Source organism: Anolis sagrei, chromosome 5, assembly GCF_037176765.1.
Source record: "Anolis sagrei isolate rAnoSag1 chromosome 5, rAnoSag1.mat, whole genome shotgun sequence".
NCBI classification, from domain to species: Eukaryota; Metazoa; Chordata; class Lepidosauria; order Squamata; family Dactyloidae; genus Anolis; species Anolis sagrei.
Genome location: NC_090025.1, coordinates 81,920,350 through 81,942,009, shown reverse-complemented (window position 1 = coordinate 81,942,009; position 21,660 = coordinate 81,920,350). Strand labels below are relative to the sequence as shown.

Here is a 21,660-nt window from a genome sequence, read left to right as displayed (position 1 = left end):
TTATTTTCATCTAGCTTTAAAGCTGGTTTAGGAAATCAAAAGCCACCTACAGATTTCAGCTATTTCATATTTTCAGTTGCAGCCCAGGTTCACTCTGAATCATGCAGCAAATCCCAACAATAACTTTGGCAAAAGGCAGTGTTCTCTTTCAGGGAAAGGTTCCAATTATTATCTGTGACATCTATGGAACATGCCCATTGTCCCAATGCCCAGCAGTATTTAAGGCAAATTACAGGTCTTTCCATTCTCACTGTACTCATCCTTTCCCTCTCCCCCTGTTTCCCCTCCTATCTATTGTTAGATTCATATCTTTTCTACCTAACGAGTTATATAAATGGATAGCAACTTCATAAATAATACTGTAATTCAGAGACTTATTTAGAAATTCATGCCACGGATGTCATGGAACTCACTTGCACAGCATTGGCTTGCCTTTCTCATTTCTAACACTACACTTCAGCTGTCATGTTTCTGTCCTATGGTATCCTGGGCTTTGTAGTTTATTTGGAAATCTCAGCCAGAGAGCTCTATTGCCTTCCCAAACTACAAATGCAGGATTCTGAAGTCGAGCATGCCCCCTCCCCCCCCCAAAATAAGGCATGGTAACATAGTTCTGCAAAGGGCAAGGGTACCAGACTGCACAAAGGGGTTAAGTCTTGGACAATTTGCCAAGACACTAACCACAACAAGGACCCCATGAGGCTTTCAGGGAAGAGCCTGGCCTTGGGGTCCCAGCCCTTGCAGGGAGTTATAGTTTCCCAAGGACCAAAGACCAACTCGATCTTGGCGCTGCAGGAATCCATTCTTTGGCTCAGTGGAGATAATCAAGCACCTTTTTGTGACTGTTGAACTTTCTTCAATTTCTTTTTGGCTCTATAGAACTCATTTTCATGTCTGAACTTCCCCAGTATGAACTATGGACACTAGGGCTGGGCGGTTTCGTAATTTTGTAACTCGTTAAAAATTTGTTATTTTTTTATAACGAAGCGATTTTGAACCATTCAGGAGCATCTAAAAAACGAAACGAATTTTTCAATTCATTTCGTAATTGCTTCGTATTCGTTTCGTATTCGTTTCGAAATCGTTTCGTTATTATTTCCGCATGTCTGGGGCAAGTTTTATAGCTGTTGTTTGTTTAATCAGTGAAAAAAAATTATAAATATCACACCAACAGTCAACAACAGAGGGAGAGGGAAGCTTCAAAAGTTCCCCCTGTCCCATATGGAGGTTTTTTAGCGTATTGTGCGGTCGCGTCCGCCATTAACGAATCGATTTGTATTCGTTTCGAAATCGTTTCGTAATTGTTTCGTAATTTACGAAATTTCGTAAATATCGAACTTTTTTAAAGAAAAATTTCGGAATTCTTTTAAATTTTTTTGTGCTTTGAAGTCTCTTCTTTTTATGAGTGATGGTCACTCATTGGCCTGAGAGGTGTATTGTGTTCAAATTTGGTGACAATTCGTCCAGCGGTTTTTGAGTTATGTTAATCCCACAAACGAACATTACATTTTTATTTCTATAGATGAATACTGGAAAATGCTTTTTTATGAAACAGTGAGATAGGTTATTTATAAATAACCTGCTTACGACTGTTTTATGTTTATATCTTATATGGCATGTTGTTGATTTTGTGAGTAACTTACATCTAAGCGTATTTTCATAAACCCACCAGTGCTTTGGTAACTCCCAAATGTCAAGATTCTATGTTTCCCAAACTCCACCAGTGTTCACATTTGGGCATATTGAATATTCGTGTAGAGTTTGGTCCAGATTCATCATTGTTTTAGTCCACAGTGATCTCTGGATGTGGGTGAACTACAACTCCAAAACCAAAGGACATTGCCCACCAAACCCTTCCAGTATTTGCCGTTGTTCATGGGAGAACTGTGTGCCAAGTTTGGTTCAATTCCATTGTTGGTGGGGTTCAGAATGCTCTTTGATTGTAGGTGAACTCTAAATCCCAGCAACTACAACTCCCAAATGACAAAATCAATTTTTTTTAGTGAAGACATACATTGGATTGTTAGGTGTCTTGTGTCCAAATTTGGTGTCAATTCGTCCAGTGGTTTCTGAGTTCTGTTAATCCCACAAACATACGTTACATTTTTATTTATATAGATTGTGGGCGGGAAAGCTTGGAGAAGAAAATGATGCTGGGGAAAATGGAAGGAAAAAGGAAGAGGGGTTGAACAAGGGCAAGATGGATGGATGGTATCCTTGAAGTGAATGGCTTGACCTTGAAGGAGCTGGGGGTGGTGATGGCTGACAGGGAGCTCTGGCGTGTGCTGGTCAATGAGTGAAAAAATAAACAACAACAACAACAACAAATTGCAGACCAGTCCAATGTATGTTCAGGCCCCTTTCCACACAGCTAAATAAAATCCCACATTATCTGCTTTGAATTGGAATATATGGCAGTGCGGACTCAGATAACCCAGTTCAAACCAGATATTGTGGGATTTTCTGCCTTGATATTCTGGAATATAGGGCTGTGTGGAAGGGTCCTCAGTGGAACAGATCTCGAGTTCAAGGACAATGATGTGCATATGATGAAAACCCTAAAAATAAACAGTGTCTCTAAGGCTCCAACTACAAGTTGAACAGACTGCAGAAGGTTTCTAAAGGACGAATGTGGAGAGGCTGCACAGGTCTTTTCCCTTTGGTCATTTATCAGGACAGAATTATCCACACTAAGCTACTTTTTGACATGTAAACATCTACACCAGTAAATAAGCAGGATAGCAGGCTTCTATAAAAGACATGGGAGCTGAACACTCTATAAAGGAGTACATTTTAATGTATTCTCACCAGCATAATTATGCATATAAATTACAGATTTCACTGGCATTTGACATTGGGTCATAAGTTTCACAATCACAAATTTTGTATTAAATGGTTGAGACACAGTGATGAAATACAACTACCACTATCGATGAAAAAGAAGTGAGGACTATTGATCAACTTGTATTAATAAACACAAACTTTGGTTATTACGACACATTGCTATAACCCTACTTAAGCAATCCCTCATTTTCTGAGTAGGATAGTCTTCCAAGTTCAGTGTACTGGCGGTCGGTCCGTAGGTGACTGTGGAGCCCTATTCTTGATTTGCATCTTCTCCCGTAGTGAGGGCATCGGTTTCCAGGTGGAAGGCGGTCCCGGTTGGGGTTGGCATGATGCACCTTCCTCTTGGCACGTTTCTCTCTTTCACCCTCCATTCGTGCCTCTTCAAATTCTACAGCACTGCTGGTCACAGCTGACCTCCAGCTGAAGCGCTCAAGGGCCAGGGCTTCCTAGTTCTCAGTGTCTATGCCAGAGCTTTTAAGGTTGGCTTTGAGCCCATTTTTAAATTTCTTTTTCTGCCCACCAACATTCCATTTGTGGTCCATGCCTTGGTCACCTCCAGATTGGACTACTGCAATGCGCTCTACGTGGGGCTGCCCTTGAAGACGGCTCGGAAGCTCCAACTGGTCCAGCGATCAGCAGCCAGGATGCTAACTGGGGCCCCTTACAGAGAGAGGTCAACCCTCCTGTTCAAGGAGCTCCACTGACTGCCGTTTATATTCCGAGCCCAATTTAAGGTGCAGGTGCTTACCTACAAAGCCCTGAACGGTTTGGGACCAGCCTACCTGCGTGACCGCATTTCCATCTACGAACCCACGCGTTCACTTCGGTCATCTGGAGAGGCCCTGCTCATGATCCCACCGGCGTCGCAAGCGCACTTGGTGGGGACGCGGGACAGGGCCTTTTCCGTGGTGGCCCCCCAACTCTGCAACACCCTCCCGAAAGACCTTAGACAGGCCCCTACATTGGCTATCTTCAGAAAGAACTTGAAGACCTGGCTTTTCCGATGCGCCTTCCCAGATTAGGAAATCTCCACTACCAAGTCCCATAAGCACTTTATCAGAACCAATGATTGCTGCACATCGCACATCGCACTTGCCCTAGAAGCCCCATATACACCTCCTGTCACATCAGCACTTTTAATCTTTGTACCCACCTTCAGGCCCGGCCCAGTTTTATTGTGTTTAGTGTATTGTGCCTATTGTTTACTTTTCTTTATTCTATTTTAATTGTTTGATTTGCTTAGATTGTATTGTTATGTTATGTTGTTGAAGCCTCGGCCTGTGTAAGCCGCATCGAATCCTTCGGGAGATGCTAGCGGGGTACAAATAAAGTTCAATAATAATAATAATTTTCCGTTCTTGAGTTCGGAGTAGAGCAACTGCTTTGGGAGACAGTGGTCAGGCATCCGGACAACGTGGTTGGTCCAGCGGTGTTGATGGTCAAGGACCATCACTTCAATGCTCGTGGTCTTTGCTTCTTCCAGCATGCTGACATTTGTCCGCTTGTCTACCCAAGAGATTTGCAGGATTTTCCAGAGGCAGCACTAATGGAAGCGTTCCAGGAGTTGCATGTGACGTCTGTAGACAGTCCACGTCTCGCAGGTATATAGCAGGGTTGGGAGGACAATAGCTTTATAAACAAGTACCTTACGGATGTCCCGGTCCTCAAACACTCTCTGCTTCATTCGGAAAAAAGCTGCATTCGCAGAGCTCAGGCAGTGTTGTATTTCAGTGTCAATGTTGACTTTTGTGGAGAGGTGACTGCCAAAGTAGCAGAAATGATCAACGTTTTCTAATGTTACACCATTGAGCTGTATTTCTGGCATTGGAGAGGGATTGGTTGGTGACTGCTGGAAGAGCACTTTGGTTTTCTCGATGTTCAATGACAAGCCGAGCTTCTCGTATGCTTCTGCGAAGGTGTTTAGAGTGGCTTGTACAACCTTAATAATGTTGATATACTGCAGGTGATGGTGATAACATGGGATGCAGCCAATTATGTCCCCTATTATGTCTATCTATGTATGGTGCATGTGTTTGCAACAGTCTGATGCTGTTCATTAGTGACATTTTAAGCTATACATCTAAAAATAGCTCCACTATTCAACTTTAAAATGTAATGGTTCTGCGAAGCCCTCTGCCATATTTTCAAAGCAAAACCTTCAAAGGTGTGAATTAAGAACAAAAATCCAAAATGTATGGATTGGTTTTTTTAAAAGCCCACATTTTCGAAAACAGACAATAGGCTAGTTTTAAGCAGCGTTAGACATCTTTTCGCACCAAGAATAGCTCTCCCTACAATCTTAACATCCCAAAACGTACTCAGAGAAAAATATAAAATTGATTTTTTAAAGAAATGGTGACAGTCATACTGGAAAGTCTATTTCATAGAGATGAAGCAATCTGAAATTAGAACTCAATGAATGTTTTGATATTTTCATCTATTCTTATAAAGTAAAAGCAATGGAATCTTTCCAACCTGGTTATGAAAAATTAGTTGGAACTGCCAACCTCAATACCAAACTACGAGGGGTATTTTTTAAGTAAAGTCCGTTTTGTTGTAGACACTAGTAGTTCATGCGCATACCGCAACGAGCACGTGCGTCGTGTACCGGCATGCCTCGGGAACAATTGTGCTCAGTTTCCGCTCTGTAGCTAATCTGTACAGTTCTGTTCTGTGCTTTAAAAATGTTTAAGACTATCAACTCACCCTCCACATGTGAGGTTCGCTCAGTGATACGGTTTTTGTCAGCAAGGAACCTGCCTGCTGTAGAAATTCATCGACAGATTTGTGAAGTGTACAATGATACTGTTATGAGTGAAAGCAAAGTGCGTAAGTGGGTACGACAATTCAAAGATGGCCGTGACAACGTCCATGATGAGGACCGCTCCGGTCGCCCTTCTTTGATTACAGACGATTTGGTGGCTTTTGGTGGCGGCAAGTTTTTATGAAGAGGGTATTTTAAAATTGGTTCAGAGGTATGATAAGTGTTTGAACAAACCTGGCAACTGTGTCGAAAAATAGAGTGAAGCATGTACTTTCTGAAAATAAATTTACTTTTTTGAAATAAACTTTCGTTGTGTACTTATGTTCCAACGGACCTTACTTTAAAAATACCCCTCGTAGAAACCTTGTCCACTGATCAACTTTCATCCTTTAGGTCTAAACTTGGGGCCTTCCACACAGCCATATAGCTCAGAATATCAAGGCAGATAATCCACTATATCTGCTTTGAACTGGATTACGTGAGTCCACACTTCCATACAATCCAGCCCTAAGTGGTTAAAAAAGTAGTCAGGTCATGTGACAGAAATCCAGTCAGGCAGGTTCAAAAATTCCCAGTTTGAAAAAATGCTGTGGGACTGCTAATTGCCTCCTGTTTTTAAATGACTTCCCGGTAGTCTTTAGCATGTTCATTTAAATGTTTACTTTCAGATGTGGTTACTTCTGGCAAGCGTGCCTAGGTTTCTGATCTTGAAAACTAGGCAGGAAACTTTCCATTGATACCTGGTTCCATACCCTCCACACTGGCTGGGGTTAGGGGCACAGGACTCCCTTGCTATTTCCTGTTGCACTCCAGAACAGAAATAATCCTCTGACTTCATCACACATTGAGTAGGAAAACAATCCTTTTTTATTGAAGACTAGCTTGGGGACCCGGCGCTGCCTGGGTTATTAGAGAAAGTGGGTAATGGTGGTTCTGTATGCCAAGTTCGGTCTTTATTGGTCATTGGATGACAGTTGCATTGTTTTCAGGAAGTGAGTGAAGGTACTTGAAGTCCCATCATCCATGGTCCACCCTCCTCCAAATAGCAGCAGGATATAGAGTGGGTCATGGGGGCTCTGTGTGCCAAATTTGGTCATTATCAGTCATTGGATGAGGGTGGCAGTGGTTTCAGTAAGTGAGTGAAGGTACTGCAAGTCCCATCATCCATGGTCAACCCTCCTCCAAGCTGCAGCAGGATGTACAGTGGGTCATTGGAGCTCTGTGTGGCAAGTTTGGTCTTGATTGGTCATTAGATGAGGGTTGCAGCAATCTTGGGAAGGGAGTGGAGGTACTTGAAGTCCCATCATCCATGGTCTGTCCTCCTCCAATCTGCACCAGGATGTAGAGTGGGTCATTGGGGCTCCGTGTGCCAAGTTTGGTCTTGATCAGTCATTAGCGAGGGTCTCAGTGGTCTCAGAAAGTGAGTGAAGTTACTGCAAGTCCCATCATCCATCTCCAAATTTTTCCAAACCACACCAGGACGTTAAGTGGGTCATGAGAGGTCTATGTGCCATGTTTGGTCTTGATCAGTCATTGGATGAGGTTAACAGCGGTCTCAGAATGTGAGTGAAGGTACTGAAAGTCCCATCATCCATGGTCAACCCTCCTGCAAAACTGCAGCAATATGTAGAGTGGGTCATGGGGGCTCTGTGCGCCAAGTTTAGTCTTGATTGGTCATTAGATGTGGATTGCAGCAGTCTTGGGGAGTGGAACCCTTTTCATGAACCCTTTTCTCCACCAGGCCTCCTCTTGAAGCTGGCCAATCAGAGACCATATGCAAATAGCACCACAGTGGCAGCCAATCAGAAAGCTGCCACATATCCCTCCGCCCTACGTCTGCCGCACTTCCACCGCATACAAACTTGTGAGTTTGGTAGCTGGCTAAATGTCCTTTGACCAGTATCTGGCCACTTCGAGTGCTTCTGATTTGCTGCAAGAAGGTCCTCCATTGTGCATGTGGCAGGGCTCAGGTTGCATTGCAGCAGGTGGTCAGTGGTTTGCTCTTCTCTGCACTCGCATGTCGAGGATTCTACTTTGTAGCCCCATTTCTTAAGGTTGGCTCTGCATCTCGTGGTGCCAGAGCGCAGTCTGTTCAATGCCTTCCAAGTCGCCCAGTCTTCTGTGTGCCCAGGAGGGAGTCTCTCATTTGGTATCAGCCATTGGCAGGCCCGTAGCCAGGATTTCGTTTCGGGGGGGGCTAAAAAATTTTCAGGGGGGTTTTGGGGGGGGGGGCTGAGTTTCGGGGGGGGGGCTGAGTCTGAGTGAAAGAGGGTCTAGCCTAGCAAACCTTTTGTATCATTACCCCAATACCCCCATACATATGGGATATATTGAGAATGGTGATCAGATCATGATATTAATAAACATAACAGTTTAAATAATGCACCAGTAAGGCCTTTTCGCGAACCACCATGAGAATTTCGGGGGGGGGCTGAAGCCCCCCGAGCCCCCCCCCTGGCTACATGCCTGGCCATTGGTTGAGGTGCTGGGTTTGAGCCTGCCACTTTTGGACTCTCGCTTGCTGAGGTGTTCCAGTGAGTGTCTCTGTAGATCTTAGAAAACTATGTCTGGATTTCAGTCGTTGACGTGCTGGCTGATACCCAAACAGGGGATGAGCTGGAGATGTCTCTGCCTTGGTTCTTTCACTATTGGCTGCCACTTCCCGGCGGATGTCAGGTGGTGCGATACCAGCTAAACAGTGTATTTTCTCCAGTGGTGTGGGGCGCAGGCACCCCGTGATAATGCGGCATGTCTCATTAAGAGTCACATCCACTGTTTTAGTGTGGTGAGATGTGTTCCACACCGGGCATGCATACTCAGCAGCAGAGTAGCACAGCGAAAGGGCAGATGTCTTCACTGTATCTGGTTGTGGTCCCCAGGTTGTGCCAGTCAGATTTCGTACGATATTGTTTCTGGCGCCCACTTTTTGCTTGATGTTCAGGCAGTGCTTCTTGTAGGTAAGAGCACGGTCCAGAGTGACTCCCAGGTATTTGGGTGCACTGCAGTGCTCCAGTGGGATTCCTTCCCAGGTGATCTTCAGAGCTCGGGATGCTTGTCTGTTCTTGAGATGAAAGACACATGTCTGTGTTTTGGATGGATTAGGGATCAGCTGGTTTTCCCTGTAATAGGCAGTAAGAGCACCTAGAGCTTCGGAGAGCTTCTGTTCTACCATCTCAAAGCTCCCTACTTGAGTAGTAATGGCACGGTCATCAGCAATAAGATCAGCATAAGAAATAAGATGAGTGAATATTAGATAGGATATGTATATTCCTTCATATGCAGGTGGGAATGCATACACTTTGTATTGTACCAAAATGCTTACAAATTAATCACTTGAAAGTTAAATTAGGGAGTTTAGACAGAGAAGGCAAAAATATCAATGACCGAGAACCAGGAATTGTAGCAAGTCAATTCTTATAAATATGTGAATATGATCACAACAAGAGTTACTGTCTAGCAGGAGTGCATCAACCCATGACTATACTACATAACAGTAGACGCTCCACAGGACCTTCATCAAAATTTGAAGCCATGGAGAGACAACACAGAAAATACTCAGCAGCAGAGTAGCACAGAGCAAGGGCAGATGTCTTCACTGTATCTGGTTGTGATCCCCAGGTTGTGGGGATCTTCTATATTATTGTACTTTCATCTATAGCTGGAGCTGGAGCGGGCGGCGCGGTGGCAGTTCCAGGCAGGCAAGACGCCGGGCTTGGTGTATACATACATTGTACTTTCATATATGCTGTAAACCGACCTGAGTCCCTCGCTGAGATGAGAAGGCCGGTATAGAAAACTTCTAAATAATTAAATAATTAAATAATAATTATGGGCAACTACTATAACGAAACAGTAACGAAATTTCGTTACTCCACAATAACGAAATTCCTACCAACTATACTTTACCATCATTTTAGAAACGAGATGCCAGCACCTCCAGTTTTGCAGTGACGGTTGAAACTATGTTTTGTAATTGAAGGATATTTTATAATATCCCTGGAAGGCGCTTCTGGCATCTCCTCTCCTCCTGAGCCTAGGGTGCCTGCTTGGAAGAGGCCACGCCCCTATTCTCCCTCCCTCGCGCATGCGCCGTGTGCGGAGAGGCGCGCGCGGGAGGCTGACCACAACCAACAACAAGCATGAATACGGAAGGAGGGCGAGCGCGGCGCGAGCGAGCGAGGGCCCGCCCCTTTCGCCTCGCGCCTCCCTCCTTTCCCGAAGCGGGGAAAGGAGGCGCCTCTCTCTGTCAGCAGCTCGGGCGCTTCTCTGCCTCACTCACTCGCGGCATGACCTGAGGGGAGGCGGAGCGGGCCAGGCTTAGTCCGCGGCGGAGGCGCTTCGGCAGCGGCGTCGGCGGCGTCGGCCCCATGTCCCGCCCGGCCGGCGCGGAGTACACGCTGCGGAGTCTGGGCCACCTGATGGGCGAGCGGAAGGGCGCCGGGGAGCGGAGCCTGCTGTCGGCGGGCGGCTCGGTCTCCAGCCTGGGCTCGTCGTCGGGCGCGGCGGAGCTGGAGCTGGAGCGGGCGGCGCGGCGGCAGTTCCAGGCGGGCGAGACGCCGGGCTTGGTGTACGCGGCGGCGGCCTTCTCGGCGCTGGGCGGCTTCCTCTTCGGCTACGACACCGGCGTGGTCTCCGGGGCGCTGCTCCTGCTCAAGCGCGAGCTCGGCCTCGACGCCGCCTGGCAGGAGCTGCTGGTCTCCGGCTCCGTCGCCGCCGCCGCCCTCGCCGCCTTCCTCGGAGGAGCCCTCAACGGGTGGCTCGGCCGGCGCGCCTCCGTCCTCCTGGCCAGCCTCGCCTTCGCCGCCGGAGCCGCCCTCCTCGCCGCCGCCCCCGGCAAGCACACCCTCCTCGCCGGGCGCCTCGTCGTCGGCCTCGGCATCGGTGAGCACCCCTCCCTCTCCCCCTCTCCCTAGAGGTCGCTTGCCGTACACCATCCAAGCATTCCCGGCAGATGGCCACCCAGCCTCTGTCACAAATCATCCGGAGGAGACTCCACACTCAAGGAGTCTTTCCTGATTCTTAAAGAATCTCAAATTCTTAGAAGGAATTGGAAGAAGACCCCAAGGGTCACAGAGGGAAATCAAAGCACTCCTGGCAGATGGCCACCCAGCCTCTCTCACAGACTCCACACTCAGGAGGTCCTTCCTGATCTTTAGCGAGAATCTCAAGTCATAGCTTCTTGGAAGGAGACCCCAAGGATCACAGAGGGAAACTCAATCAAAGCACTCCCCGCAGATGGCCACCCAGCCTCTGTTTCTAAGCCTCCAAACTCAGGAAGTCCTTCCTGACTTTTAGCAAAAAATCTCAAGTCATAGATTCTTCGAAGGAGTTGGAAGAAGACCCTAAGGTTTAAAGATGGAAACACAATCAAAGCACTCCCCACAAATATCCACCCAACCTCTTTTTCTAAGCCTCCACACTCAGGAAGTTCTTCCTGACCTTTAGCTAGAATCTCAAGTCATAGATTCTTGGAAGGAGTTGGAAGGAGATGCCAAGGGTCACAGAGGCAAACACAATCAAAGCACTCCCCGCAGATGGCCAGCCAGCCTCTGTCACAAAGCCTCCACACTCAGGAAGTACTTCCGGACCTTTAGCCAGAATCTCAAGTCATAGATTCTTGGAAGGAGACCCCGAGGGTCAAAGAGGGAAACACAATCAAAACACTCCCCGCAGTTGGCCACCCAGCCTCTGCCACTCAGCGTTTGTCACATAGCCTTCCTAACCTTTAGCAATAATCTCAAGTCATTTATTCTTGGAAGGAGACCCCAAAGGACACAGAGGGAAACACAATCAAAGCACTCCCCGCAGATGGCCACCCAGCCACTGCCACTCAGCGTCTGTCACAAAGCCTTCCTGACCTTTAGCAAGAATCTCAAGTCATAGATTCTTGGAAGGTGTTGGAAGAAGACCCCAAGGGTTACAGAGGGAAACACAAAGCACTCCCCGCAGATGGCCACCCAGCTTCTGTCTCAAAGCCTCCGGAGGAGACTCCACACTCAGGAAGTCCTTCCTGATCTTTAGCAAGAAACTCAAGTCGTAGAATCTTGGCAGGAGTTGGAAGAAGACCCAAAGGGTCACAGAGGGAAACACGATCAAAGCACTCCCCGCAGATGGCCACTCAGCCTCTGGCACAAAGCCTTCCTGACCTTTAGCAAGAATCTCAAGTCATAGATTCTTGGAAAGAGTTGTCATACACAATCAAAGCACTCCCAACAGATGGTCACCCAGACTCTGTTTAAAAGCCTCCAGAGAAGGAGACTCCACCACGCTCTGGGGGAGCACATCCCGCTGCCAAACACCTCTTACCATCAGAAAGTTCTTCCCAACGTTTAGGTAGAATCTCTTTTCATAGAATCCTAGAGTTGAAAGAGACCACCTAATCCAACCCCTTATCATACACCATTAAAGCACTCCTAACAAATGGCCACTCAGCCTCTGTTTAAAAGCCTCCAGAGGAGACTTCATACTCCAAGGCAGCATATGTCATAGTTCTTAAAGTCAAGAAGTTCTTCCTGATATTTAGCAAGAATCTTATTATAGAATCCTAGAGTTCAAAGGAGACCCCAAGGGCCACAAAGGGGAACACAATCAAAGCACTTCCCACAGATGGCCACCTCCAGAGGAGACTCCACCAACTCCAAGGCAGCACATCCCACTGCTGGACAGCTCTTACCATCAGGAAGTTCTTCCTAAGGTTCAGATGGAATCTTTTTTTATAGAATTCTAGAGTTAGAAGAGACCCGCAAGGGTCACAGAGGGAAACACAATCAAAGCACTCCTCACAGATGGCCACCCAGCCTCAGTTTAAAAGCCTCCCGAGAAGGAGACTCCACCACACTGTCATAGTTCTTAATAAATAATAATAATAATAATAATAATAATAACACTTTATTTGTACCCTGCCACCATCTCCCCAAGGGACTCGGTGCTGCTTACATGAGGTCGAGCCCAAATACAACAATACAGGCAATAATAACAACAATAACAACAATACAAGCATTTAAAATAAAAACATGGACAATAAAATAAGTTCTTACAGTCAGGAATTTCTTCCTAATGTTTAAATAGAATCCTACAGTTGGAAGAGACCCCCAAGTACCACCCAGTTCAACCCCTTGTCATACACAATTAAAGCACTCCCAACAGATGCCCATCCAGCCTCTGTTTAAAATCCTTCTGAGAAGGAGGCGCTGTCACACTCTGAAGCAGCATTTCCCACTGCCAAACAGCTCTTTCTTATTATCAGGAAGTTCTCCCTAATGTTTAAATCCTAGAGTTGGAAGAAACCCCCAGGGCCATTCACTCCACAACTCAGTTCGGCCATGCATGAAGGCACAAGCAAAGCACTCCCAGCAGCTGGCCTCTGTGTAAAACCTCCAGAGAAGATTCCACCACACTCCAAGGCAGTGTATGTCATAGTTCTTACAACCAGTATTCAGCAAAACCTCTAGTCATAGAATGCTAGAGTTGGAAGAGACCCCAACAGTCACAGTCAAAGCACTCCCTACAGATGCTCATGTGATCTCTGTTTTAAAACCTTCAGAGGAGACTCCTCTACACTCCAAAGCAGCATATTCCAGTGCTGAACAGATCTTTTCAGGAAGTTCTTGCTATTGTGTAGGTGGAATTTATTTTCCTGCCGTTTGAATCCATTGCTCTATGTCGTAGTCTCCAAAGCAGCAGAAAAAAGCCTGCTCCCTCTTCATTGTGATATCTTTTCAGATATTTAAACATGGCTCTCATGTCCCCTCTGTTTTTCCCCCCCTCCAAGCTAAACATACCCAGTTCCCTAAGCTGTTCCTCATAGAGCTTGGTTTCCAAACCTTGGGTCATTTTGGTCTCCCTCCTGTAGAAAACTTCTAGCTTGTTAATGTCCTTCATGAATTGTGGTGCCCAGAACTAGACACAGTGGTCCAGGTAAGATCTAGCCAAAGTAGAATAAACTACGACTTCCCTCGATAAACGTTGATGGCCATCTGACCTCTGTTTAAAACTCCCCAGAGAAGGAAACTCCACCACATTTGGAGCAGCTCTTACCATTAGGAAATTCTGTTAATGTAAGATTAGTGTAATGTGAATGTTTAAATGTAATTTTGTGTAATGCCTGTGAATGTAACCTGATTGCATTAGCAGAGAGTGTATTGACTCTGAAAGGGTTAATCAGTCAAGCATATAATGAACTGTGAAGTTGTGACCCTGAGTGTGCTTGGAACATGTAGGGAGGATCCAGAGATAAGATTTCGTTCGTCCTTCTTACTTCGGTGCTGTTGTCTTGTTTCTGTTCTTTTTGGTTGGGTGTCAATGCGAGTGTTTGCTGTATACTCTACTCAGTAAAGCTATACGTTTGCTTTTACTGAAGTCTCAAAGTGTCCATTCTTCTAAGCTTCAAAGTTTCTGTCGCCCTCTGACAAATTCTTCCTAATGTTTAGGTGGAATCTCTTTTCATAGAATCATAGAGTTGGAAGAGACCTCATGGGCCATTCAGTCCAACCCCCTGCCAAGAAGCAGGAAAATTGCATTCAAAGCACCCCCGACAGATGGCCACCCAAACACACCCCTTTGCTAGGGACTCCTTGGCTGTGCCTGTAAACTCTTCCTGGGTACCTTTTTCCTCTCAAGGTGTGTACCTGCAATTTAGAATTAATGCAGTTTATTTATTTACTTTATTTTTTATTCGTCCTTTCTCTCGATACAGCGACTCAAGGTGATGAATGGTAAACATGATACCATAGAATTAAAAGCAGAGCCAATACATCAAAATATGGATAGAAAAATGAAAAAAAATATTTTAGATCAGAGCATAAAAGTATTAAAATATCTGTAGAACTACATTTAAATCTACACCCCCTCAAAATAGCACTTAAACCTTCATCACCTATAGCTCAGTGCTATGGAATCCTGAGCATTGTGGTGGTTTTACAAGGTCCTTACCAAACTACAACTTCCAAGATTCCATAGCATTGAGCCACATCAGGTAGAATCCAACTCCATTAACTCTACAGTGTATTTTGAACACCACTTCCAACTTCTTGAGTTTGTTCTGGTCAGTTGTCCCTTTAATAATCTGTTTTTTTATGCATTTCCTGTTTTTAAAAATCTCTAATTTTTATTAAATACTAGCTGTCCCCTGCCACGCGTTGCTGTGGCCCTGTCTGTTGATCTAGAAAATGGCCTTGGATGGCCTTAAGTATTTTCTGTTGGTCATGGCGGTTCTGTGTGGGAAGTTTGCCCCGATTCTGTCGTTTGTGGGGTTCAGAATGCGCTTTGATTGAAAGTGAACTATGAATCGCAGTGACTACAACTCCCAAATGTCAAGGTCTTAAGATCTGGAAAATAAAGTAAAGAGAAAGTGTTGGTTTCTAATATGTGTAATTTCTTTATGCTTGTGTTGATGTCGAGATTGTCTGGTTGGCCTACTCTTGAACATGCAACATATAATTGTCCTTGTTTAGCGGTGCCTTTCACATCTATCATACTATGTATATACATATAATATTTATAATATTGTAATGTAATGCAATATAATACTAGTAATTGTTTTTAAATGCATAATGATTTTGTATTCTGTATATCTAAACTGTTGTAAACCGCTCTGAGTCGCCTAAGGGCTGAGAAGAGCGATATATAAATAAAGTAAATAAATAAAGTAAATAAATAAATATGTGTGTGTGCATGTGTGTGAATAATATCTATCTGTATCTATGGCTGGATGGCTCTTTGTCAGGAGGGCTTTGATTATGTTTTCTTGCCCTGGTGAAGGGAGTTGGACTGGATGGTCTTAAGTATTTTCTGTTGGTCATAGGGGTTTTATGTGGGAAGTTTGCCCCAGTTCCATCGTTGGTGGGGTTCAGAATGCTCTTTGATTGTAGGTGAACTATAGATCCCAGTAACTGAAACTCCTAAATGTCAAGGTCTATTTCCCCCAAACTCCACCTGTGCACATACTTGGGCATATGGAATATTTTGCCAAGTTTGATCTAGATCCATCATTGTTTGAGTCCACAGTGCTCTCTGGATGTAGGTGAACTACAACTCCCAAACTCAAGGTCAATGCCCACCAAATCCTTCTAGTATTTTCTGTTGGTCATGGGAGTTCTGTGTTTCAAGTTTGGTTCAATTCCATCGTTGATGGAGTTAAGAATGCTCTCTGATTGTAGGTGAACTATAAATCCCAGCAACTACAACTCCCAAATGACAAAATCATAATTTTTTGAGTGATGGTCACTCCTTTTGTTGCCAAATTTGGTGTGATTTCTTTCATTGGTTGTTTTGTTTTTAAGGTACTTATTATGCACAGAGCATTTTTATATATATAGATTTGTTAGCTCATGTATAGGTGACAAAGTACCGTATATACTCGAGTATAAGTCGACCCGAATATAAACCGGGACACCTAATTTTACCACAAAAACTGGGAAAATGTATTGACTCAAGTATAAGCCGAGGGTGGAAAATGTAGGAGCGACTGGTAAATTTCAAAATAAAAACAGATACCAATAAAATTACATTAACTGAGGCGTCAGAAGGTTAACTGTTTTTGAATGTTTACATAACACTGTAATTTAAGATAAGACTGTCCAACTCTGATTCTAAGCATCTTCAATGTGCTTATGTATCCTTCCAATAATAATAATGATAGTAACATAATAAATGTAATAATAATAATAATAATAATAATAATAATAAAAATAATTTGTTTCATAAAGATCAAATAGACAGAACATATTATAAAGAACAAAAATAACTTTCTGGCCTTGCATCAGACATTTTAGTGCAAATATTAAGACACAAATAGTGTTCAATTCATCAAGTAAAATAATTGAAATGTAATAATAACAGTAATAATAGAGTAAAATAATAAATGTAATAATAACAATAAATATTGTAAAATAATACATGTAATAATAACATTAATAAAGTAAAATAATAATGTAATAATAATAGAGTAAAATGATAAATGTAATAATAATAATAATAATAATAATAATAATTAGAGTAAAATAATACATGTAATAAAAATAATAATAACAGAGTAAAATAATAAATAACCTTGACTCGAGTATAAGCCGAGAGGAACATTTTCAGTCTATAAAAAGGGCCGAAAAGCTAGGCTTATACTCGAGTATATACAGTATATGGGATGTTGATAACATTGGGGAAGTGCATTTATGCACTTAACACTAGCAAGTAATAAGGAAAGTGAACAAATATCCACAAACAAAGGAAAAGATTAACAGTAAACATTGGATTCAAAAGGGGGAATGTTTCATGATCCCTTAAATGTTTTAAAAGGGGGGGGGGGAACCATTTGGGATAACTTTAGGGACCGTGCTCTGAACCCATGATACCTCTCTCAGATAAAACCAGGAGAGATTTTTTCCCCCTTGCACAGTCAGGAATGTTACCTGTAGATATTCTCATGCTTGTCTGTTTTGGGACAGTTTTGTGTATGCTTGTGCTGTCAAACTGTCTTGTCCACTGTGAGCAGATCAGAAATATTTGGCCATCCGGGTTGCCAGTCGTGCTTTCTTTACACTTCCTTGTTAGTCGGACGTTTACACTGGGCTTGAAAATGTTAGTGTACCTTCAGGGCTACAGTGACCTTTTTAAAAACTGACTAAGAATGAAACCCTTCATGGAAGCAATGAGTTAGAATCCAAGTAACTCAAACCATACCTGCCTGTGCATTTAGAAACACTGATTTCTCATTTATTTAATTAATCATTTTCAGTGTGTTGTCTTGCTTTTAATATGTGGTTTAGTGGATACAATGTTTTATAGAACAGGTTTTAATCCCTGCTCAGCCACAGAGACCCAAAGGTTGGCCTCAGGCACGTTACACTTTCTCAGCCTCAGGGAAGGGCAAAGGTAAATCTCTGAACAAATCTTGCCATGAAAACCCAGTGATAGGTTCACCTTAAGGTCATTCTCAGCCACTTCCCCATCTCTTTTAAAATGATTTGCAGTGGTGTAGCTCAGGGGTCCTCAAACTTTTTAAACAGAGGGCCAGGTCACAGTGCCTCAAAATGTTAGAGGGCCGAATTATAATTTGAAAAAAACTTGAACGAATTCCTATGCACACTGCATATATCTTATTTGTAGTGCAAAATCACTTTAAAACAATACAATCATTAAAATGAAGAATTTAACAAATATAAACTTATTAGTATTTCAGTGGGAAGCATGGACCTGCTTTTGGCTGATGAGATAGAATTGTTGTGGTTGTTGTTGTGTGCTTTCAAGTCTTTTCAGACTTAGGTTGACCCTGAGTGAGGGCCGGGTAAATGACCTTGGAGGGCCATATCTGGCCCCCTGGCCTTAGTTTGAGGACCCCTGGTGTAGCTGTTCTGTTGTAAGTTTTCTCGTAAATGCACTGGATGAGCCGTCCAAACACTGCAGAATCTTTCTACAACTGGTATTAAAATCACTATCCTCCTGTAGCACTATTAAACAAATGCTTGAGTGAGTAACAAGAATGATGTCAAATGGTATATTTTCTCCATGGCAATAAAACGCTGTTCTTCAGCTGTTCATTCAATAATTTTAAGACTTAGTAACATGTTGAATGCTCTTTCTGTAAAGTTAGTATAATTATCCTGGCTTAAGTCTGTGATGAATCACGAGTAATCACAATATTGGTAATTCAGAATTTAGAGTATTATTTACTGTTAATAAGTAGCAATTCATATACAGTCAGACAATCAGTCAGTAGCCTTTATTTCGGTCAACAAACCATCGGCTAAGTCAAATTCATATACTTGATTGTTGGTTTGCTGTATTTATTTATTTACCACATTTGTATACTGTATTTCTCAGCCAGAGGCGACTCAAGGCGATTCACAGTCGGCAGCAATTTGATGCCATAACAAATATCAAAATACAGTTAAAACAATTCAACATTTAAAATATAATATAAAAAGCAAATATATCTGTAAAAACAAGATCCTCAGCATCTCCTTACTAAAATTGTTGTCCAGTTGCATCGTCAGTCATTCCATATATTTGTTTACTTCTAATTATGCTCCAGTTGAAAAAGCTTGCTCGAAGAGCCAGGTCTTAACCATTTTGTGGAATGTTAGAAGGGATGGAGCCAATCTTGTATCCCTGGGGAGGGCGTTCCATAGCCGAGGGGCCACCACTGAAAAGGCCCTGTCTCTTCCACGCCAAACACATCTCCGAGGAAGGCAGGATCGAGAGCAGGGCCTCCCCAGATGATCTTAAAGTCCTAGATGGTTCATAAGGAGGGATACGTTTGGATAGGTAAGCCGGACCGGAACCATTTAGGGCTTCATAGGTTAAAGTCAGCACTTTGAATTGTGTCCAGTAACAGACTGGCAGCCAGTGGAGCTGACGCAACAGAGGAGTTGTGTACTCCCTGAGCGCCGCTCCCGTAAGCAACCTGGCTGCTGCTCATTGGATCATTTGGAGCTTCTGAACAATTTTCTAAGGCAACCCCATGTAGAGAGCGTTGCAGTGGTCTATATGGGATGTAACCAGAGCATGGACTACTGTGAGAATTCTATAGAATGGGAAATTTCTGGGGACCAAATTAAGATATGAATTGCTTATGTACATGCAGCTGCAGAAATGTTGTTCTTTTATCAGAATGATTAATCGCTATGTTTAAGTCTGCCTTGCATTTAGGTGCTTACCTGGTGGCTACAGGTGAGGAGAAATAACACACAGAAAACAAGTACATGAATTCTATATGGCCAGAGGAGGGCTAGAGAATTCATCTTTTGTGCCCAACGCAGGCTGTGTGAGGAGGGAAACTTTCTCTTGTGTGCATCCACCTTAGAAGTGTAGTGGACTGTTGAATAAGGGGTGGAGCAGGCACATGGGCTTTCAACAGACTAATACATATTTTGTAAAACTCACTTGTTAACCTTAACCAAGTTATACTCTCTGTCTCAGAGGAGGACAAAGCCAAACCCCATAGAATAATAGGGATGGAGGAGACCACATGGACCATCCAGTACTACTCCCTGCCATTCAGGAAAAGTGCAGTCAACGCACTCCCAACAGATGTCCATCCATCTTCTGTTTAAAAGTCTCCAAAGAAAGAGCCTCCACCACACTCCAGGGCAGAGACTTCCACTGTTGGAACAGCTCTCGCGGTCAGGAAGTTCTTCCTAATGTTCCAGTGGAATCTCTTTTCCTGTATTTGAACCATTGCTCCAAGTCCTAGTCTCCAGGGCTGCAGAAAACAAGCTTGCCCCCTCTTCCTTATGACAGCCATTCAAATATTTAAACATGGTGATCATTTCTCAACCTTCTCTTTGGTGGGCTAAACAGACCCAGATCTTTAAGCATCATTTCCGGACCTTTGATCATTTGAGTCAGCCTCCTCTGGACACCTTTCAGCTTGTCAATATCTTTCTTGAATTGTGATGCCCAAAATTGGAAACAATATTCCAGGTACAGTGTGAACAAAGCAGAATAGAGAGGCACCATTATTTCCCTTGATCTAGACCAGGGGTCCTCAAACTTTTTAAACAGAGGGCCAGGTCACAGTCCCTCAAACTGCTGGAGGGCCGGATTATAATTTGAAAAAAAAAAATGAATAAATTCCTATGCACACTGCACATACCTTATTTGTAGTGCAAAAACAATTAAAAACAATACAATAATTAAAATGAAGAACAATTTTAACAAATATAAATTTATTAGTATTTCAATGGGAAGTGTGGGACTTCTTTTAGCTGATGAGATAGGATTGTTGTTGTGTGCTTTCAAGTAGTTTCAGACTTAGATTGACCCTGAGCGAGGGCTGGGTAATTGGCCTTGAAGGGCCGTATCCGGCCCTCGGGCCTTAGTTTGAGGACCCCTGATCTAGACACAATGTGGCCCAAATCCCCATTGACTTTTTTAGCTGCTGCATCACATTGTTGACTCATGTTCAACTTGTGGTCTACTAAGACTCCAAGATCTCTTCCACATGTACTGTTGTTGAGCCAGGTGTCACCCATCCTGTATCTGTGCATTTCATTTTTTTTTCTGCCTAAGTGTAGAATCCTACATTTTCTTTTGCTTAAGTGTAGTATCCCCTCTGAATAAAGCCTTCCAAGAAAAACCTTAGCATGGACATCAGTCAGAAAGGACTCGAAGGCAGACAACAAGAAGAACAACAAGCGATGTCCCTGGGATTTAAGGTCTTTATAGTATACTTTTATACTTTTCTTAAATATGCAAGTACTGCTCAGTGGTTTTAAATGATGTATGCTCTGCATATGAAGAGTGGGATTAGTGAGCACTCTAGCTCTTCCCTTCTCCTGTCATTCTCATCACCCTTTATACAAGGAAGGTTACCATATGCAGTGGATAATCTCTTGTATCTATAGATGTGTCCACAGAATTTAAAATCCAAGAAATCACTGTTTTAAACCATACAGGAATCTTTCATATATAGATAAAGTCCTTTGGTCCTCAGAGTTATCCTTTTCTTGTGATGACAATAATAACATATGGAAATCAGTATAGCATTTTTGACTCTGCTAGCTTTCCTTGTATGTTTAGTGTACGTCCTTTATTACAAATTAAGAAGGCTAACAAACATTATAGAACATTTTATATTGGATCTAGAACAAATGGTTAATTCTTAGGTCCCAAATATTTAGTGAGAAGGAACCCAATATGTTGTTGTTGTTGTTGTTGTTATTTTTATTTATGCTCCACTTTATCTCTTCCAAAGGAGACTCAAAATGGCTTACAATTAAAAGTATGACCACATAATTTAAAATATTTGGTTGAATAAGCAAATACAAGTTCAGCCAGCAATTACAATATGAAAATACATGCACTGATTATTAAACTGATGTGATTTACATAGATTAATCCAGTAACTCACTGTGTGGTTCCTTATATTTTGAATGTTATTATAAGGAGAAAAATCAGTGCAATTTTAGGTACATCAATATAAGTAACTCTGATATCAGCAGCAGTATTAATCAATCCAAATTGGGTTTTGGATTGACCTCTGTTTCATTGCCACTATATTCTAACAGAAGTGTTTCTGCCCTATTTCATTTGTCTGCTATGGCAAATTTGAT

General features: G+C 43.1%; 1 protein-coding gene across 1 annotated transcript in view; it reads left to right on the top strand.

Moving 5' to 3' along the window:
* The first annotated feature begins 9,754 nt into the window (after positions 1–9,754).
* Positions 9,755–21,660, top strand: part of SLC2A13 (solute carrier family 2 member 13) — a 195,620-nt gene continuing 183,714 nt past the window's right edge. The window contains exon 1 of the mRNA XM_060778395.2: positions 9,755–10,492. Within this exon, the coding sequence (XP_060634378.2) occupies positions 9,979–10,492 (514 nt within the window). The 5' untranslated portion in view covers positions 9,755–9,978. The remainder of the gene's footprint in view (positions 10,493–21,660) is intronic.